At 36.3% G+C, this 22,853-nt stretch overlaps 1 protein-coding gene across 3 annotated transcripts in view; it reads right to left on the bottom strand.

The window, feature by feature from the left end:
* The window catches only part of LOC123677556 (neuroligin-1-like), a 536,762-nt gene that overhangs the window by 189,678 nt on the left and 324,231 nt on the right, over positions 1-22,853 (bottom strand). For all 3 annotated transcript variants that reach the window (XM_045614141.1, XM_045614140.1, XM_045614142.1), the window contains one exon: positions 21,549-21,704. In XM_045614141.1, coding sequence (XP_045470097.1) covers positions 21,549-21,704 — 156 coding nt within the window. The remainder of the gene's footprint in view (positions 1-21,548; positions 21,705-22,853) is intronic.

Raw genomic sequence — 22,853 nt, 5'->3', positions numbered from 1 at the left:
TGATGTCCAGGAGCTGTAGTTCCAACAAGACGGCGCAACATGTCACAGCTCGTGACACAATCGATTTATTGAAAGAGACGTTTGGTGATCGCCTAATTTCACGTTTTGGACCTGTGAATTGCGGACTCCAAGGTCTTGTGATTTAACACCGCTAGACTACTTTCGGTGGGGCTATGTAAAGTCATTGGTCTATGCGGATAAGCCACAAATCCTTGACCATTTGGAAGACAACATTCGCCGTGTTATTGCCGATATACGGCCACAAATGTTGGAAAAAGCCATCGAAAATTGGACGTCCAGATTGGACTACATCCGAGCCAGCCGTGGCAGGCATATGCCAGAAATCATATTTAAAATGTAATGCCACAAGATTATCCTGCGGAAAAATCAAATTCATGTCAATCGAATAATCCATCGTTCTTTTATTGCAATTTAAAGTTCTATAGCTCTAAAAAAAACACCCTTTATTAAGGAGAGTAAGGTTTGGCTATTAGGAATAAAGAATTATACACAATCACGGTTACATATTTCAAGTTTCAAGGCTGCAATCGATTCGATTGACTCCTCTTTGACATAATTTCATGAAAAATAATCCAGCGGTGTTGAATCTCATTATCGAGCTGGCCACTTAGCGGCTGGTTTTCGTGAAATAATGCGATCGGGAAAATTGATTTGCAAATAAATTCATTGTTACGGTGGCTTTGCGACTTTAGACACCGTCTTGTTGACTTAGTTTCCCAGAAGGCAATTTTGCATTTTGACATATCATGACAAATGAAAATGGAGTTGTCTGAGAAATATATTTTTCTGAAAAATAAACGGGTTCTTCTTGGACGAATCGAGCGAATTTACAGCGATGGGAATATTCTTCCGACTTCAATTGTCGCATCAGTTGTACCTCGTGAAGCTCTGAAGCCAAATCCTTACTCAGGACTCGCCATGGGGTTGCTATAGATGACCTCAATTGTTGAGGAATTGACAAGATCTTCTTCAACTCTATGATTCACGGCTGTGATGTTTCCACTTGAACGACTCAAATTTATTGACTGAATTCTAAATAGCGGTCTCAGAAGGACGAAAATGTTGAAATGCAATATCCCGAATTCAACGAAACTTCTACAGATCCACCATAGTGAATTTTTATTATTTCAATGCGATTTTCAAGTGAAATTGAATCATTTGTAGGACTCTTGTTGAAAATTTTTAGATGTGAAATAACAATTATTAGAGCTTGATCATATTGCATATAACGGGTGTTTTTTTTTGAGGTATATAACTTTAAGTTGGCATTTCTTTTCGAGATGGCGACCGATTTAACAGCTGTTCAGTGATTTATTCTCAGTTTGCTTTGGCAATTCATCACGAATAGACTCCTGCCTGAACAACGCTTGCAAATTGTGCAATTTTATTCCGAAAATAATGGTTCTGGGCGGAATACGTATCGCTCACTACGTCCATTTTGTCAATGGTGATCGGTATGAAGCCATGATTACTAACTTTTTCATTCCTGAATTGAACAACCATGATGTCCAGGAGCTGTGGTTCCAACAAGACGGCGCAACATGTCACACAGCTCGTGCCACAATCGATTTATTGAAAGACACGTTTGGTGACCGCCTATAATTTCACGTTTTGGACCTGTGAGTTGGCCTCCAAGATCTTGTGATTTAACACCGCTAGACTTCTTTCTGTGGGGCTATGTAAAGTCATTGCTCTATGCGAATAAACCACAAACCCTTGACCATTTGGAAGACAACATTCGCCGTGTTATTGCCGATATACGGCCACAAATGTTGGAAAAAGTCATCGAAAATTGGACGTCCAGATTGGACTACATCCGAGCCAGCCATCTGCCAGAAATTATATTTAAAATGTAATGCCACAAGATTATCTTGAGGATAAATAAAATTTATGTCAATCGAATAATCCATCGTTGTTTTATTGCAATTTAAAGTTCTATAGCTCTAAAAAAAATACCCTTTATCATGATCGCTTCAGCAGAACTAAATGCATTAGAAGCTTATAATCGTTCAAAAAAATAATATTTCTGTATCCACAGATGCGACTGAGTAGTAATATATTCTGTTTGAATTATAAAATAGACACTTATTAATTGTATCCAGATTCATTGGTTTTTAGTTTGTGTACCTATGTTCCCTAGCTACAGTCGCTCTCCTTTCGAACTTTCAAGATATTGTGCAAAAGTGCAAACTGACTAAAGTCTGCTTCTCAAAAAATTTGAGTGAAACTGAAATGAATAAACATTGCTTCGGCTTCTAATTAACTTTGCTTAGGTATATACCTAAGCAAGATATTTTGATGATACTGAATATATAATTTATTGTCGGAAAATTACATCCATAAGAGTGTTAACAGTTACGAAATATCGAATATAATATAGATTCCCTGTAAGTTATAGACTTTTGTGGTTAATTTGAACATTTGGTGTAAATAAACCTTCATCAATTTTGATATTATTATCCGATAAATTTCGAATGAATACTCATAATGGACTAATTAAAAGTATAACAGTCAAAATGGATAACGAATGTCCCTAACGTGATTCGAACTAACTAGGTACATAAAAAACCGGAAATGCTGAAAACATTGCCCGGCGTTCAATTTTGTTTGCAACTGCCAGTTTTAATTCTTTTCCTCTGGTGAATATTCGGATGGCAGGCACTAAAACTTGAATTTATTTTTAGCTCATTCGTGTTCTGGAAACGCAGCCTCTTCAAATGAACCAAACTCGACGAGTAAATGAGATTAATTCAACTCTTTGATATGAAATTTCATCATGATGCAGAGAGAAAATTAGTGTTTCTCAAACGATTTAGCATGGTGTGATGAATAATGTAATTTAAATGGCATAATAATTTCCATTCATTTGATTTTCTTGATTTTTCCGAGATGCAGTTGGTTTATTCATAATCTTTTTTCTAGAAAATAAATTAATTTGCATATCCATTTCACAGAAGAGTAAGATAGAAGACCTTTGACGATCTTTTGAAATTGCTATTTATGTATTCCTTATTACGGAAAGTTTATTTTCAGTTGATCTAAGATGATCTCAAATGCATGCTAGTGAAATCTTCATAAATTTGAAAATTCGGTGAATTTTTCGATCTATAAAATATTAGGACACTGATGAGGAAAAATTGTATTAAAAAAATACAAAAACTCTGGAATGAAAATTTGTCTTTATGTTGATTAGTTATTCAATTGTTATTTTTATTTATGGATAACAAAGTATGTCAGAAAGATATTTCAGATAGTGAAGGTTTTGGCACAAATTGATATTTATATCAGATGGCCTTAATCAAATAGATCCATTTGACCTTTGAAATCTTTCAATATGCTATCTTTCAGTATTGGAAAATTTCCAAAAACGTGTTCAACCCTCCTAGCTGACTCTCCTTCTTTATACTCAGAATTTGATGATTGCCAATATCTCTAAGATCTTTTCACTACATCGAAAAATTAGTTGGCTCTTTATACTTCATGAATTGTGAACATTTATTTGTGATTAGACTGTTTTATTATCGTACCAATGGAAAATTAAATCCAATTATTTCATATGGTTTAATTTCATTTTCATAATATTTATTCTTACTAGACGACCAAAACTTAATGGTAGAAAATGATCAAACCAAGCACTACAAGTAATACTGGTATATCCACAGTATAATAATTCTGGAGACTAGAACTCGGGATTGTAAGTAGTTCTTTTTTATTACGAAGATGGCGCTATTCAATAAAATAGCCATATTTCCATGTAGACGGCAGCGAAAAACTTTCATTGCTTTCCTTTTAGAAAATGAAATTTTTATAACTCCATGCAATCGACAGCGGAATTTGATGTAGGCGAAATAGGAAACGGATGTGTAATTGAAGTTATGGCAAATTCCTCAAAATTCAAGAAGGCTGTCTTCATTTGTGGAAACTCACTTTGAAAAAAATTGAATCGGTTCATAGAGCACTTTGTCCATTTCACGTTCAACATAATATGCGCAGCGATAAAGCAATTCGGGCTGTTATTGATCGTTTTTGAACTAATTTTACTCTTCTCACTTCAAAACCATCAACGAGGGTACCGAAGAGAATCAACAGAATCTTGAATAACAGGAAATCGACCGAATAAATCGTAAGTATCTTTTGTGATATTTAACTTATAAATTCAACCCTATATTTTTTTTAACATCCTTTCAATCTTCTTCGATCTTTGAGATCTCAATATTAGCCATCACTTGAAAAATGTTATTTTTCTGTTTTTCCACGAACATTGTCGGCGGGTATTAAGGCCTGTTCAACAAAAATGAAGAAAGAAGTAAAATATGAAATATCTCAACCTCCATAGCTAAAACAGGTAATAAAGAAAACCAGGCGAATTGGTACTGTCATGATTTTGAAACAGGACATGATGTCAGATAGATAGATAGATAGATAGATAGATAGATATATATTCATCTCAAGTATTTACAGATGCTGTCAAAATAAATGTATATAATAAATATAAATACATGTTCACACGTTACAAATTTCACAGTACGATATACTCAACGGCAAAATACACAATTTTTCATAGGAATGACTAGAATTTATGTGACAGAAACTCATCCATCGAGTAGAATACATTTTCTTTAAGCAAGCTCTTTATTTTTTTCTTGAAGGCATTATAATGTAGTGATGTCAGGCTATCCGGTAGTTTGTTATAGAGTTTTAGGCTGTTATATATGTGCATGTTTCTCGTTTTCTCCAGTCTATGTAAAGAAGGTACATATTTTTCCTTGAAACGCGTGTTGTGACCGTGAACGCTCAAGTGTTTCTGGAACCTGTTTCCGCTCCCATGCACATATAAGAGGCACTCCATGATGTAACAGCACGGAACAGTAAGTATACCATATTTTTAAAAAAATGGTCTACAGCTTGTCATCCGACCTTCCCCTGCTACTATTCTGATAGCCTTTTTCTGTTTCAGGAATATCCTTCCCGCTTCCGAGGACGCCCCCCAAAGAATGATGCCATAGGTCATCCGTCCGTGGAATTGAGCATGGTACACAATCAGGGCTTCTTTTTCTGTGAGAAAGTTCTTTATATTTCTAATTGCGAAGAGTGCTGTCGAAAGTTTACCAGACAATTCGTTCACATGCTGATCCCAACCTAGGTTTCCGTTGATTGATAATCCAAGAAGGGATATACTATCTTTGTTCCATCGTTTGGTTGTAATTACGAGCTCCTTCGTTTTATCAGCATTCACACTCATACTGTTGTTTATGAACCACCCAACAGCATCATCTATGGACTTTTTAGATTTCGCCTGAAGTGAACTTTCCACTTTATCTCTATTTAGAAAGGAGACATCATCCGCAAAGAGCACTACGTCATCCACCACAACATTATGCACCAAGTCATCGATGTAAAGGGCAAATAAAATTGGTCCAAGCACCGATCCCTGGGGAACTCCTTGGGTAACTCTGCATTTTGAAGATGTTTTTCCATCAAGGTCCACTATTTGGTAACGATCGTGCAAGTAGGATTTTATCAGACCAAGAGCTGGCCCTCGGACCCCAACATACTCCAACTTGGATAAGAGTTTTTGGTGTTCCACGCAATCGAATGCCTTACTCAAATCCATGCAGGTTAACATCACTTCATCTGTGCTGTCTAGTGCGTCCATAATGAACTCTGTCATCTGGATCATGGCCGTTATCGTAGATCTTCCCTTCCTAAAGCCATGTTGCTGACCTGAAAGCAACATGCTCCCCTCCAAGAACGAGAGCAATCTTGTTTTGATTAGGGACTCGAGAACCTTAGAAATGGCTGGCAGTATAGATATGGGCCTATAATTTTCATATAGATTTTTTTCTCCCTTCTTATGCACAGGTAATACCCTTGCCAGTTTCCATTCATCCGGGAAATATCCTTGCTCAAGACAAGCATTCATCAGATGTGTGAGTGGGTCCACCAGATAGTCAATCGTCTCCTTGAGTAATCTCACCGAAAAGCCATAAATATCTTTTGAGGGTTTGTTCTTAAACTCCGAAACCGTTCTCATAACTTCATCTTTCGTTGTTGGCAACAGGAAACAGGATTTCATACTATTCACCTTTTTGTTCTTCAAAAGGGTGTCACAACTTCCTGGATCGGTTTTCTGTGTATTTAGTCTCTCTGCAATAGTGGCAAAATAGCAGTTAAATTTTTCCTCACAAAGGCCAATGGTGTTTGGTAACCTGGTAGTGTTTTTTATTCTATTATTTATGACTTTCCATATAGCCCGACTCTTGTTTTCTGATTGGTTTAGGAATTCCATATCCCTGTTCTTGATGGTATCCGTTACTAGTTGCTTCAGCTTCAATTTCATTTCCTTGTAGAGTTTAAACGAATCTTCATCCCTTCTGACCTGAAATATCGTGTGGGTAGCATCTACCTTATTTTTCAGATCAATAATTTCATTATTTTCCCAAATTTTATTGCTGCGATCATTCCTCTTCTTTATAATTTTTTTTTCAGGAAAACACCGGTGGAATATATTCAAAACAGTGTCGTGAAAACTCTTACACTGCCTACGAACACAGTTCCCATTCATAAAACTCCAATCAACATCTTTCAATCCTTCTCGAAACAGGTGAGTATTATCTGTATTTATAATGCGGATTGTCTTATATTCTCTTTTTTCAGAAGGATTTTCCGTGGAAATCTCCAACTTCTGTCCCTTATGGTCCGAAATGTGGTAGTCAATTGTTTGCGCTACATAACTCGCACTGTCCATATTAGTAAATATGTTGTCTATGCAATTCGCAGATGTAAGCGTTACACGGGATGGCTCGCTGAATATTATATGCAGACCATATGACAGTAGTATTTCTTGAATTTTTATTTTATCGCCTGTTTCCTCACAGAATCGCACATTAAAATCTCCCGCTATAATAATATTTCGATGAGACAGGCTTGAAATGTAACTGAGAGCTTCATCTAATTTTTGTAGAAATAAATCGAAATCGCCCCTTGGAGGTCTATACACGCAAATGTAGTAGGTATTCGTGGATCTCTCCAACACTGAACACATTTCAACATGCTCTTCTATCGTCATTTGGTTTATTTCAGATATTTGTGTTGTCTCAGCATCATCTCTAGTTAGTATAAGAGTGCCACCATGTTGGACATTTTTTCGAGAGTAAGCACTCGCTACCTTATAATTTTTTATATTCAGAAATTTCAATTCATCGTCTGACATCCAGTGCTCAGTTATGCAAACTAGTTTGTAGTCCACAGAACATAGTACAAAATCCAATAAATCTAATTTGTTCCTAAGGCACTGAATGTTTAAGTTCAATATCGCGTCAGTTTTAAGCTTATTCTTCTTTTCTGTCTTCAGTACAACGTCGTCAGCAACTTCCACCATTTGTTTCCCGAAAAAACCTGAATCTCCTAATGACCACCCCTAGTGGCCAGTTTTCGGGCTTATAAATATCGTCCAGCAATGACAGATCCGCACCAATCTTGAAAGACACAGTATTAGCGGTAACACGCTTTGGGAGTTTCTCTATAACGAAACTTTTACTCGGAAACTTTTCTTTGAGGTGGTTTTCAATATGGGATTCTTCTACATTCACGCCTACATGCCCCACGTAAAGCCAGACTCGTTTCGGCACTGCAGAAAAAACTGATGAGTCCACGCACGTTCCAGTCACTCCTATATTTTTCTTTATCTGCCTATTTCTTTCTTTTCTCTCATTTGCACTTTGTGCTTTCATATTAGCTTTTACAGCTTCATGAACTATTGTAGTATTTTCTTCAACAGGGCAGGTTTCCGTCATTGTTGTAGTTTTCTCCTTGGTATGTTTGATTTCTTTATATTTTATGGCCGGTAATTTAGATTTCTTAGTAGATATATTATCGCTCTCTGTAATACTTTCATGATCTGTTTCAGAGAAATGTTTGTTTTCCTTTACGATTAGAGATGGCGCCATCCGTTTGTTTTCATTCACATTTTCAATTAGAGTTATGTACTTTTTCAAAACAACTATTTTGTCATGCAGCTCCAAAATCATATTGGATTTTTCCTCAATTATGCGATTTAGATACTTCACCTCTTTTCTGTGATCATCTCTAACTGATGGAATCTCAGGATCTATCACAGGAATATCTTCGTTAGAGCACTCAGAAATATTTTCTGTTGTCTTCATTTCACTCATTGACTGTTCGAATAACACTCCATTCAAATCAGCAAGGCGTATTTTCAGTTTTTGTATTTCCAAATCTTTATCTTGGCATTGACATTTTTTTGAGGTTAGGTCTTCACAACAAACAATTTGTCCTTCCAGCCTCACATAAAGTCCACCAATTTTAAGTATACAGCTAGGGTGGTAAGATTTGCTGCATTTTGAGCAAGTGATAAAATTTTTTACCTCTTTATTACATTTATAACAAGTCGTTTCAGCAATATTACCATTTATACGCGGTGCCATGTTTACTCATCAAACGTCATTCGATATGAGGCAATGCTTCAAATGCGGAAAGTGGTATCATGATGAGGCTTGTCCGCCAATGATGCAGATCACTTTGGGTGCCCTGATGATTTTTGAACCAAGAATTTTCATTTTAATTTTGGGAGCTAAACATAAAATACTAATAAGCAACTATTGATCTCAGATGCAAAATATAATAAACCTATTTTGATTATTTATGGATGTTGAAGTCTAAGGCCTTATTATCCTACCATATTATAATAAAGCCTACTGACAAGGTTTCAAAAAAATTTTAATATTGTTTTTTTATATAGAGCAGAATTTGCTATTTTTTGTTTTTTTTTTGAAGTATTTGATGTTTAGTTTAATTCACATTAAAATTTGTCGATTCGTGCTAATAGTTCCCATTCAATTTCAAATCTCCCTTAGCTATGCTTCATTACCCGCATCTACCTTACACTCAGAGCTGAGAAGTTCATCTTTCCCTCCACTTAAGGCTGGACCTACATTAGATCCGCATTTCTCCCGATCCGATCCGATCCGAAGTTATCCGTCCATCGGTATCCGATGACGTCAGACATGATTGCCTACACTGGTCCCGACGTAATCCGTTTAACTGTATACTGCCTACCGTTCTACTGCAGTTTGTAGAAGCTATTGCAGTAAACACGTGATAACAAAATGAGTGATTCTGATGATGATTTTTTGTGCTGTTTTTTTTTCTGGAAAACAACGCCTTACTAAAGAAACGTAGTAAGTGGTAAGCTTTCACCCTCTGGTCCCATAGACGAGGTTCATCTCTCACAAGCTGTATTAACAACTCCTTATCAATTTTTCCCGTCATTTTTTAAAAATTTGATTAATATTTAACGGCAAGTTTTAACTTTAGTACTTTACTAACTACGGGTCGGATTAGAAGCGTCGGACTGGAACCAAACATGATTGATCAGCCGTCAAATCGGATAGTGTCGTGAGTCGTCGGGAATCGAGAATTCGGAAGCTTCGTTTCAATTGTAGGCACTAACATTAAGATAAAGGTGTTTGTTTTTCTTCCGACGTCGTCCGACCATCGGACAACGCCGGATCGGGAGAAAAGCGGACCTAATGTAGGTGCGGCCTAATTCGGGTCAAACTTTCTGTTTATAGTTCAGGAAAAAATATATCGAAACGAATAAATCTCCCACAGAATACCAATCCCACGTAAATCTTTTTTGAATTAGAAATGATAACACCTGATTAACCCTTGTGAATTTTAAAGAAGTAATTTTTTTTGCCCGAATAGCTAGGCTTCGAATGTAGTCATAATTCAAATAGATAAAAATGCCGGTATGAATGAATCTATCAGGTTTTCCGTTCCATGTGCTGTTATTATCGATGTGTATGTTTGTTTCTACATGGTTTTTCCGATTATGTATGCTCAACTTGTTCCAGGTAGGTACATTATCGCATTCACGGAATGAATTATTTGCAGTGGTGAATATCCAGTCCAATAGGAAGGAAAAAGGGATGCGGGTAATTCGTACCCGAAAAAGTATTCGATGAATAAATGATATTGGACGTTGTGAAATTTGAATTGACACTTGTTTTTATTTCGATTATCAATTCACATTGGAATAAAAACTGTTTATTTCTATGAATAATATGGTATCATTGCAGGAAAACTCGACAGCAGTAAAACCACATTGATGGTGTGGACAGTATTGAACTTTTGCAATACAGGGTGATTCACCGGGGTTGCCTATTAGACGTTTATGGAAAACAAATCATAATTTTGTGCTGAAAATTTGCATATTGGTGTTTGAAACAATGATCTTTCTCCCTAAAATATTTTCAGATCTCTACAACTTCTGGTTATAACGAAAACAGACTACCACTTCCCTATTTCGAATGGCAGACCCAGTATATTATTGCATCATTAGATAGCTTTTTTGATAGCAATTTCGTTAATATGCCATACCTTGGGTAAAAATTCAACGGTTCATGAGTTATTAGGTTTCTTGTGAAAAAAAAGATAGCGATGAGGACTCACATTTTTTTTAATATTTCAGCAGAATAAGCTTTTTTCGAAATTTTTTTTTTTTTCGATCCCGCAAATACGTATTATTATAAGACTGTTTGCGGCTTGGGCCAAAAATGTACGGGGTGTTTATAAGAGTATCATGAACTTGGACAACTCAAATTTATCAAAACTCAACATTTTCAAATTAGAACCTATTTTTTTTTTCATTTCAGTCGATACTACGTCCAAAAATAGTGGGGGTTACTTAAGAAAACCCTATACCTAGAATGAATACTTTAAGAGTCATCGAGGAAGTACTTCAAATGAGGAAAAACCTCTATTTATTAGATTTAGATCTGGACCTTTACATTGGTTACCAGTGCTATCAGATATATTTCCGCTCCATATTCGTACACAGGTCTCAGCAAAGAAATTTCGGGAAAAATTTCATTTCTACCCGAACATATTTCCAATTCTGACTTTCTTTTGAGATACAAGAATAGCCAGATTTAAGTCAAGCAAACATTTATGGTTTGCTACCTTGCTTCGATCTCGTGGAAGTGACAAGAAAATTTGGCATTCGGAATGGAGTTCTTTTAATGTCTTCAACAAAAGTCTGATCATTGATCCTTCAGAGAAAGTTCTAGGTTTCAATTTTCTTAGGAAAATTTGGTGTATTTTAAATCGACTAGGGACTGGTCATGGTCGTTGTAATAGTATGCTCTTCAAATGGCATTTTATTGATAGACCACTATGTGAGTGTGGTTTAGGAGAAACCATCGACCACTTGATGAATACTTGTCTGATTTATGAATTTCATGGTGGTTTCTAAGCGATCCATTCAGTTTTAGATTCTTTTTTAGTATGGGTCTCTTACTTCAGATCAATGTAATGGAAACTAACATTTATTACGCCTTTCTTTTTTCTTCCTTTTTTGTCTTCAGATTTAATTATAAAGTTGTCAACCGATGGTGAAGAGAAATGATGAATGGATGAAGAGGAAGCCCTTCAATATAAATATGTCAGCTTATTCTGTAAACCAATACACGAACCAGTCACTACACCTATACGGAGAGACAGAGTTTTTGCTGAGGTTTTCATCTGTGCTTTTGTATCATACGTTGAAATGCATGATGCCCCGTTTACATTTCCTCTGCTAATACTGTGATAACATCTACACATGCTTTGTTGTTCGAAGTTGATAATTGTATTGCTCTATCTCGAAAGAATTTATCTATATATCATTGTCCGAGGTCGACAGGGAGATTTTTCAATGCCTATCCAGTTTTATTTAAAGTTTGACACTTAATATTTACCAATTGTATATTCATCTGGAACCGAATCATATCCTCTAAGATCGGATATATGCTAAAGGCACACGCTGAGTCATTATCGGCGAACCTCCATTTCGAATTGTCCCTTCACCGGCGAAAGCGCTGTGCTTTACACTAAACATGACATGAATACACACATCAAAAGATATATGCCCTACTGCGCGTATCTATAGAGGTTTCCAAATCGAGAGGTTCTTTCTGTCCGATCGTGTATTAAGAATAAAGAGCCGACGTTTTGTTATTCTCAGTACCTACAATGTGAAATATGTACTTATTGCGATATAGGGAAAACATAGACTGGACCTTTTTATAATCCAAAGTGATCCCCTTCGGGTATATCTTGAAAATAAAGTTTACAATATCGGCTTCATTGAAGATAGGATTGGAAGTCAGTATAGACAGTATAATCAATTCATTACAGCACTGTTTTTAGAACTGTAATAAACTCATCACGATACTGAAATAGAGAAAAGTTATTTTTGTATGCTCTTTTGAATTTGATATTTCTCGCCCCCTACGCCCTGAATTGTGACACATCAAATGAAAGGTAATTTTACTTTCAGCCACACCGCTGAATAGGTAATCAAATTACCTTCCATTCGATGTATCACAATCCATATATTCCTATTTGAAAAAATCAAGTAGAGGGGGGATGCTGGGCGTAGGGAGTGAAAAATATCAAATGCCAGAAAGCATACGATGAATATCTTTTGAAATTGAAAATCCACGGGAGCTACGATTTTCCTTAATAATTCTTCGTACAAGAATTATTGACGAGTTACGTTACTTTTTTGGCACGCTATATATATAAAGAGAATCATATGAAATGCAGATTCCACGTAAAAAAATAATGCAGAAAGGTCACATTAGCATTAATTCCAAAACAGAAAGTTACAAGGTAGATAAAGTCCTTCACATGGTTTTTTGCCTATTTTTCTTGAAAGAATTCAAAGATCATTCAGTCTTTTCCATTTTCATTCGTTGATCTTCTGAATTCTAGATAAAATATGGACGAATTAGATTCAATTTATGTTACAAAGAATGATCAATAACTTTATTCATGTTTCAAATTCAGTCGGTAGTTGCTCTCATCCTATTTCAAAAAGATAGTGGCCTATGCTCTCTTATATCACAGGCAACAAATAAATCCTAAAAATTCTCTTATCTCATACAAAAATGAATCATTGGAGTTATCAATCAATTATAAATTAATAGAATCTCACCACTGATACACCTGGGAGATATACAATTCAGAAATTCAGGTTGAAACGATTCGAAATAATATTGGAAGAAAATCTTCACATTTATCCTTCGAAAATCTGTATTTTCTGATTTTCGATCGCATAATATCGACTTACAAGATATTCTATGATTCCAATTCGTTATTTTATATACAAATTCAAATTTGAAATAACTTGGTTCTTGAAGGTCTACTTTCACGTAAGTACTAGTACGAAAAAGTATCTCAAGAAGCACAATTTTATATAAAACCATTATTTCTATACGGATCTGTTGAATGCATTTCAGACTTTCTCACCCTCTGATTGAACGTGTAGTATCTTGCGTAACTTTCAGAAAGTTGTCTTATTCGGTTCATTCGAATTACCCATAAAAGCTGTTCTGAAAACTCCAGTGGGAATTGTGGAATGTTTACGAAGAGGGGAAGATGAAACGCTATGTCGAAACAGAAGTTTCTATAGCAATGGTCTGGAATGGATTGAATATAAATATGTTGTTTTTGTTGATCACTGGAAAACAGAGGCGAAGCCAGGACGAGAAAACACAAACATAATTCCAGAGAGCCAGTTCGGAGAATTTTTTCAACGTTAGGAATTCTAAATAAACTCAGTAGCCGGAATTTACACAATTAGATCAAATGAAACAAACGGTGAATGTTGAATTTGAACTAAAATGGATCAAAACTGTACTATAATTGTAATACCCCTAGTATTAAACTATACTGAGCTCATTGACACAAAGAAGTATTGATTTCATCTATAGTTTTTCTACGATTATACTCCATCGATTCAATAGTTTTACAATAAGTGGTTTTTTTCATTGATTTTTAGAAAATTTCCTTCAATTCTTGAATCAGGACGTAGAAGGAACTCTTCGAGTTCAAAAAAGGAGTTTTTGCTGGACTTTCCATTCGATTATAAGATTCTTATCTATCAAAATTAAAAGCTATGAAAATTTCAGAAGGAATTCAAATCATTACTTCTTATTCAGTCAAAATATTCATGAATACTAGATTATATTGATATTCTCAAACATTCATTTTATTCTTGCTTATTAGTTTAGTTGCTGCCAATTTACAAGGAAGGAAATTCAAGAACAACTATAATAATTACATTTCATTTATATTCTGTCATTTCCTCTGCCAATCAGTCATTTGCTGCTATTGGCAAATATTTCAAAGTCACCTAATTCAAAATAACAGAATGGCGAATGCGCCAGTTGCACATTTTTAGGGAAATTTTCATTTTGTATCGAAATGAACCTTGCAAGAATTTGATCACCAATTCCTTCAAGTTTCTTAAACATAGGATAAATGATGAAGTAGTTTGAAAACAACAAGAAGATTGAAATAACTTTTTTTTATATGCATTCAGGAGAATAACAAAAAAAACTCGGTCCAACAAATTATTAACGAATTATTTATTGAATTTCTTGTGGCACCTTTTCAATTAATACAATAAATGATTATGTGAAGATCATCCTATTCATTTTCCGACTATCAACTCGGTTGGTGATCGAGTTGTATTTCAGATCGTTAAAAAATTATATTCACCCCTACATTTACTCAGTGTATTTTTCCGACTCGTAAACTTTGCCTTTTCTGGAGTAGATTATTGAACCTATTTTGAAGGCTCATTCTTTCTTTTGTGTTCCTTAAAGGTCTTCACTTTTGTTTTCATGCATTCCACGTATTACACATTATTTATTATAGAGTCGCGGATTCACATAAAATGTCCATCCTTCTCCATGATACTAGAGCCTCTACTTAAGGCCGTTTTCCGGGAGAATCATTTCTACTCTCCCACATGCAGTACAATATAAATATCAGAAAGAGAGAGCAGAAATGATTTTCTCTCCATAGCCACTTGAAGTATCTGGAAAATACGATGCTATGTCGTTTGTGGAAAGCATAATTCCCAATATCGACGAGGAATCAACAAACCTAGGTTTTCTTCAACACTACGGGCTACAGCGTCTCAACTGTTCTTGAGCGATGCTTACGTTTTCGATTTTCCACATCAATAACTTGTCCCAGCAGCTCAAATTTTTCAACCAGTTTCACTATTGCTCGCCGAGAAGGTGATTCACCACGAAACAAAACTGATTTAGTTTTGAGAACTGTAACTGTGAAATTTCCACCATTTCCGAAGTGAATTTTAAAAATTTCATTGCCCTGTTGAACCGTGCATCGTTCCAGTTCTAGTAATGGCTGGTGAAAAGTCAAAATATGACACCTGTCCAGATAGTGAGCTATTCAGAAGGAAAACTCTTATTGAAAAACCCTATATTCAATATATTCGAACGTAAGAATTATAGTAGACCATACTTCAATAATTTGATATTGAAATTGAATAGTCGTTATCAAGTTGACTCCATGGGTAAAATTTTTTTGCAGAGGGCCAATTCGAATCTATAATCCTTAATCGGGTCTTTATTTTTGTGATACTCGTTTTTGAGAAGAATTGCTCACGTATATTGTTCTGAACAATTTTCTTCTTTTCGGTCGAAAGAGACATTAATCGACATATGAAATAGACCAAATTTGAATTTTTGTATTTAGAAACATATCTCACAGGAAAGTCTTGCAATGATAACTCACGACACAGATTTTTCAGAACATCGTCTGCTTGTAGCTCAAATACTTCAATCTGAAACGATATTTCCACTTACTGCACATCCAACTCGATTGGAAACATGCATATATAGTTGGAATTGAAGTTCGGGTATACAGAAATTCTCAAATCTTGATGTGAATTCAGTGTTCAATGAATACAATTCCTGTGCTAGGTTATTTTTGTTGGATTTGTCATGAACAGACAGGAAAATTATGTGTATTTTCCTTAAGAATTTGATTTTCTCATAACCGAAGTTCATTTTGGAAGGACTTGAACTGAGTGAATACTCGGAGAAGAGTAGGCACCAGCTATCGAAGGGGCACAAATGAATTTCAAGATTGACGTCAAAGACTTAGGTATGGCCTTTAGCGACCGATTTGCGACAACTCGATCTTTGGCTGATGATTGGTTAGGAGAACAAACAAAGAGGTAAGTGTCCGAACGATTTACCGCTGGATAAGGTCTTTTGGACTGCAGCATTATCACCCCATCTTGTGTTACCTCTGATGGTCGAGCATCGCCGGAAACGATTACAGTGGTGCAGAAAACATCAACATTATAATGTAGAATGGCCTCAGGTAGTCTTTTCTGATGAATCATAATTCTCTTTGGGAGCACATGATGGCCGAAGAAGGGTGAGACGACGTCGGGGAGAAAGACGTGAACCCCAGTTTGATGTTGAGCGTCATGTACACCGGACAGTAGGTGTTATGGTATGGGGTGCTATTGCACATGCAAGTAGGTCACCTTTAGTCTTTATTCGAGGTAACATGACAGCGTTGCGTTACCTTCAAGAAATAGTGGAGCCATATGTTCTCCCTTACCTTAACCGGCACGAGAATCCAATATTTCAGCAAGATAATGCCCGACCTTATGGTGACAGAGTTAGTTTGAATTTTTTCGAAGCGACCCATGTGAATCTTTTGCCATGACAATTCCTGACAATTCGCCCATAGAGCATGGTTGGGACATCTTGGGTAGAAGAGTTGGAAATTTACCCCAGCCATCACGGACTTTGGCGGCTCTGAGACATGAAGTACAGGTAGCTTGGGATAGTATCCCTCAAGAAGAAATAGACCATCTTATTGCATATATGCCAAGACGTGTTGGGAGTGTATCGCGGTGGACAAACACATTATTAACAAATTTGTTAAAAGAATTGTAAACTCTTCGTTTTTTCTCCAAATTTCAATCATTTACTCTTACTGCTTGCTATACTGTCCATGTTTTACAAAAAAAAATTGAAATTTAAACAGCTTCTTCTGGGTGTTGAAGTTTCTTTGTCAGTTGGTATATATTTATTCAATTCGTTCAAGTAACTGATAGCATCCACCGAATATGCCGAATAGATAACCAAGTGTCATCCCCCAAAGGTTGAACTATATCTAGTTGTCCTTAACTTCCATTAAAGTTTTCAATTCCCTTCTGAGTTTATAGCAACTCTTCAGTATTTTGCCCTTACTAATAGCTCATTCCTGCTGAAAATTTTCATTTCTACAACGAATTCTCTATCGTCTGATACCATTTCCAGTTCACATTAACAGAAAATGGACGAAATTATAACATTTTAACTACTTTTGTCCAATGTAGTATATTAATATTAATATTTGAACCATGGCCGTTGTGGCTTGGTAAGCCTTCCGGGAGCTGCGACCATGTAGATGTTTTTTTCTCTACCCTACTCATTCATGGAAACCCAAGGATAAGGTCGTCAATTAAGTAATCAAACTGACAACCTCTTCAGGGGCCTTGGCCGTTACCTCTCGGGTATCCAGGACCGGCTTTCCCATATGAATGGTTCTTAGGCCAGCCAGCTCTGGACACTTGCACACCATGTGTTCGGCTGTTTCTGCTTCCGATCCACAGAGCCTGCAAATTTCGTCTGCTGACTTTCCCATACGGTACAAATGTTGTTTGTACCGACAGTGCTCCGTCAACAGTCCCACCATCACCCGAAGCTCGGCTCCTGACAGCTTCAAGAGCATTTTGGCGTAGGTAGGTGAAATCGTTACGAATTTCTTGGTCTGAGTAAATCCAGAAGTGTTAGTCCAGTGGGTTATCCTGTTATTCAACTCCAATTGCTGGACCGCCGGATTATATTGGTCTTTTCCTAGCCCACAGAGAGGCTCAGGTCCAGTAGGTGTTAACCTTGATGCACTTTTCGCGAGTTTATCGGCTTTTTCAATTCCTCAGTGCCCTGGTACCTATGGTAGAGTCACTTTATTGCCTCTGGCCAGTTGTCTTATGGTGTTACGGTACTCCCGGATCAACAGACCATTGTAGTATAAAAAATCACTGTTGTAAGTGGACAATATACAGCACCTCATCAAATTCCCTGGTTAAAACGTGCCTCTTCTCAATTTACTCTACAAAACGATACTGACGACACAGGACCGCTGGCTTATATTAGCTTATATTGATCTTTTCCTAGCCCACAGAAAGGTTCAGGTCCAGCAGGTGTTAACCTTGATGCACTTTTTGCAAGTTCATCGGCTTTTTCATTTCCCATCGGCTTTTTCATTTCCTTCAACACCACAGTGCTCTGGTACCCATAGTAGAGTCACTTTATTGCCTCTAGCCAATTGCCTTCGACACTCCCAGGTCAACAGACCAATGTAGTATAAAAACTCACTGTTATAAGTAGACAATATACAGCACCTCATCAAATTCCATTGTTAGAACGTGCTTCTTCTTAATTTACTCTACAAAACGTCGCATATTCTGATACTGACGACACAGAAATCCGGTCGACAAGTTAATACCTCCCACGATAATTAAGAGGACAGAGGTGTTCCAATTTCTTCCGAGCCCCTCTTCTCCAACGTCCTCCAATTGTACCTCCATCGCGCCCTCAACACGTTTTTCCGCGATAATGAAAGTCGCTTAATATGACGAAAACTGTTATCTCATAGTTCAGACGTGCTCGTGATGAGGGTAGAGGGGGCACGAACGGCAGTGAGGTAGCGAGATACGACAGCGATAAATTACCGCTAGGGACAATCAACGTTACGTGAACAGACAGCGGCGTAACATGAGTGGGTAGGTTATGAGGGCGGTCGTTATTGTTGAAATATCTTTATTCGGGAAGCGTGGATTCGATATCGCAAACTACGACCCCTTTATACGTGGGATTTCGATGTTCCTGCTATTGTAACGGATTCTCCGATAAGTTGGCGGCTTGCGGCGATTTCGCGACAGCTGTCAAATCCGTTATACGTCAAATCTGACAATTTGAAGTTTATCATTGCGAACCCCAAATTTGACGGTCGATTATAGGAAACTGAAGGGTTTTCAAATAGAAGGCCCTTCAGAGTAATGAACAGGGATAGAGGGAGCATATGTCATTTTCAGAAAACAAATTTTGTCCCCAACATGAACTATTAATGGCTGGTTTATGCACCATTCCTGAGAACTAAGGACTACGACTAAATCTAAGAACTCAGAATTTAAATCAACGTGTCATATCAACTCAAAATATATTGAGTATATATACATATACCTAAATATATCAGAAATTCAGAAAACAAACTTCAAACGCGACAAACGACGTGGAACAACAGATGACACTAGGAGAGCAAAAGTTACCAAACCAAATATTCTGCTTGAATATTATATATTTCATTCAATTTAATATACATTCATAATGACATAAAAAAATTGTGGAATTGAATATATAGGGTATCCCGTAAAGACTACGTCAAACCGAGGGAGAATGTAGATCAAAGGATAACCCACCTTACGGTTGTTACAATTTTACACCTTTTTGGTAAATTTTTTCAGTAAAATATTGCTGAAGAATCATTTCAACGTTAACATTAAAAACATCCTCCGAAGATTTTAAAGGGGGGCTATGAGAAATATTTTTATTGGAAATTTTGGTAGTGGATTATTTTGATCATGAAGTTTAGCCCATCGTAGTGGAACCAAAATGTACCGAGCTACTGCTGCACATTACACCAATAAATTGTCTATTTTATAGTGATTTCAAAAAGGTATCCCACAAGTCATTTGTTATTCAAAGAAAAAAGATATGGCTTTTTTTATCCAAATTGGTACGTTTCTGATAAAATCAAGTTTGTCAATTCTGTTAAGTAATCTTCTATGTTGCAGTACTTAGTGAACAATAGCAATTGTTTACGTGCGAAAATATTACTCGCATAATTATTCACCTCAACGAAATTCAACTTTGCTGACAAATTTTGCGAAAACATCATGCAGATCAGCAGATCCAGATTTTTTCAATAAAATCATTTCCTATACCAAGGATGGGTACATGAATCTCTACAATTTGCTTAGCTGGAATATCATAAATCCACACGAGGTGAGAGGAGATAGATCACAATATCGATTCAAGATCAATTTATGGACTGGAATATTTAATGGTGCAATTTTGGGCCCGATCGAACTGCCGCCATCACTGAACGCAAACAATTATTTGGAATTTTTAACCAACCAGCTGCCCATTTTATTGGAAGATGTGCCACTGGCGCTGCGACGTAGTCTGTGGTTTCAACATGATGGATGCCCAGCACATTACGGACTCGAAGTTACCGCACATTTGAATAGAACTGATTCCCACTGGTGGATTGGAAGAGGATGTGAAATTTTGTGGCCTCCTCATGCACCTGACCTAAATCCTATGGACTTTTATCATTGGGGCTGCCTAAGAGACAAAGTATACGCAACACCCATACGTGATGAAGCCGAATTGAGAGAACGCATCCGCAATTCGGCTTCATCACGTATGGGTGTTGCGTATACTTTGTCTTTTAGGCCGCCCCAATATTAAAAGTCCAAAGGATTTAGGTCTTCACGTACCCATCCTTGGTACAGGAAGACTCGTCGCTCCAAATGATCTTATTAAAAGAATCTGGATCTGCATGATGTTTTCGCGAAATTTGCCGGCAAAGTTGAATTTCGTTGAGGTGCTTAATTATTCGAGTAATATTTTCGCACATAAACAATTGCCATTGTTCACTAAGTAATGCAACATCGAAGATTTCTTAACAGAATTGACAAACTTGATTTTGTCAGAAACGTACCCATTTGAATAAAAACAGCCATATCTTTTTTCTTTGAATAACAAATGACTTGTGTGATACCTTTTTGAAATCACTATGAAATAGACAATTTATTGGTGTAATGTGCAGCAGTAGCTCGATACATTTTGGTTCCACTACGATGGGCTAAACTTCATGATCAAAATAATCCACTACCAAAATTTCCAATAAATATATTTCTCATAGCCCCCCTTTAGAATGTTCGGAGGATGTTTTTAATGTAAACGTTGAAATCATTCTTCGGCAATATTTCACTGAAAAAGTAAAACAAAAAGGTGTAAAATTGTACCAACCGTAAGGACAAAACTATTGAAAGGGGCAAAAATTCATTATTTTCCAAAAAAAAAAAATCTTGAAAACGGTAAGACTTTTATAATGAGAATTTTGTCATAACAGGTGGGTTATCTTTTGATCTACATTCTCTATCGGTTTGACGTGGTCTTTACGGGACACCCTGTATATCAAAATTTGACAACGTAATCTAACCATGTTGGGGACACATAAAAATTGCGTATATGTAGTTCATCTATGTTTAATACTCTATGGTATGGACAAATGATCGAATCGACGAAACAGGATCGCTTCAATTCTTCAATTCTTGAAATACTTAAGGAAGTTTGAAATATTAGTGACGAAACAGGCAGATTACTAACTAAAATATTACAGAATATACTAATATTCTGCCAGTTGAAAACACTCGAGAAAATAGCCATTAGTCGATTTTCAAATTACCTTTACCGAAATATTCGTTGTGAATTTCCCACATATTTGCAAAGTCTTGAATATTTCAAGATATAATTCAAGATCTAGTTTTATGAAATATGAAAACTCACCTAGAACTCCTAATCTGAAGTTTATTGTGACCACTATAACTTTACCCATAGACGCCAGGGCCGTACCGTCATAGGGATTTCCGGAATTCCACTCATAACTTTCTCCATGAACATAAACTATGCAAGGTAGGGCTTCTGGTTCAGGATCGCCATTAGCTGAAAAGAAAACTTCCTTGAATATCCTCGGTATTTGTTAATGAGTAATTTGAGATCAGCCATTATGAAAATTTCATATTTATTTTCTCTACATCGGATTTTCCTATAATAAAAAACGACGAACTCAAACTTCGTAATTTTCCTAGAAGATGAACATTTTAAGTTTGAGAACTCATTATTGATTTAATTTTTTCAAACTATCTTTCCGGATTTATTTCCCAGAATCAGTGGAAAAGGCTCTAAAATCACGAAGTTAATCTTATTTCAGCAACTGATTTTTATACCGGAATTCTCTTCATTTAATCCTGAGAAAAATTTGTAACAATTTCAAAATTCCATTATTTCAAAAAAACGGAGATTGCGCTCATTGAATAATAAGTTGCGAAGACTCAAGATAAGATTTAAGGATGACGCTTTCAAAGAAGAAAAAACTACACTGCCTCTTGTAGGTTATACTTTTCATCCAAGAGCTAAATAATTGACGAACACGTTTTCTCACCACGAGAGATGAACTTGTTCTGTTTGGGATTGGAGTTCTCTTTTCCTTGCTCTCTTACCACTGGAATTAATTCACTAATTCCAGATTTCAAGATAACAAATAGTTTCACCAGAAATAGTACTGGATTATACCATAGGGTTTTTCAATAAAAGGTTCCAATTTGAATACGAAACAATCGCAATTTGGTAGAAAAATTTCTTGGCGATGGCCAAAGAGGTGATCATATTCAGCCACCGAGATCTTGTGATTTACCACCTATGAATTCTGGAATGGTGGTGTGATTCAACCTAACTCAATCGAATGGTGCAATATTAGGCCTTTTGAAAAGTCCCCGGTCTGATACACACATGGCGATGCTAGTGTTAAATCTATATTTTTAGTTAGTGCTTCAATCAATAAGTGTCAAAATTTGACAGCTGTCCGACTATTAGTTTGTGAGATATTGCGTTGTGAGTGTAGCTACTTTTGTTATTTGAAAAAAAGATGAGGAAAAAATTTCGTATGCTGATAAAATATTGCTTTTTGAAGGGAAAAAATACAGTTCAAGCAAAACCTTGGTTTGATAAAGAGTTTCCGGGGTCTGCACCAGAAATATCCATCATCATTGATTGGTATGCTAAGTTTAAACGTGGTGAAATGAGCACCAAAGA

This window comes from Harmonia axyridis, chromosome 4, assembly GCF_914767665.1.
Source record: "Harmonia axyridis chromosome 4, icHarAxyr1.1, whole genome shotgun sequence".
Lineage (NCBI taxonomy): Eukaryota > Metazoa > Arthropoda > Insecta > Coleoptera > Coccinellidae > Harmonia > Harmonia axyridis.
This window is presented reverse-complemented; position numbering and strand designations above follow the sequence as displayed.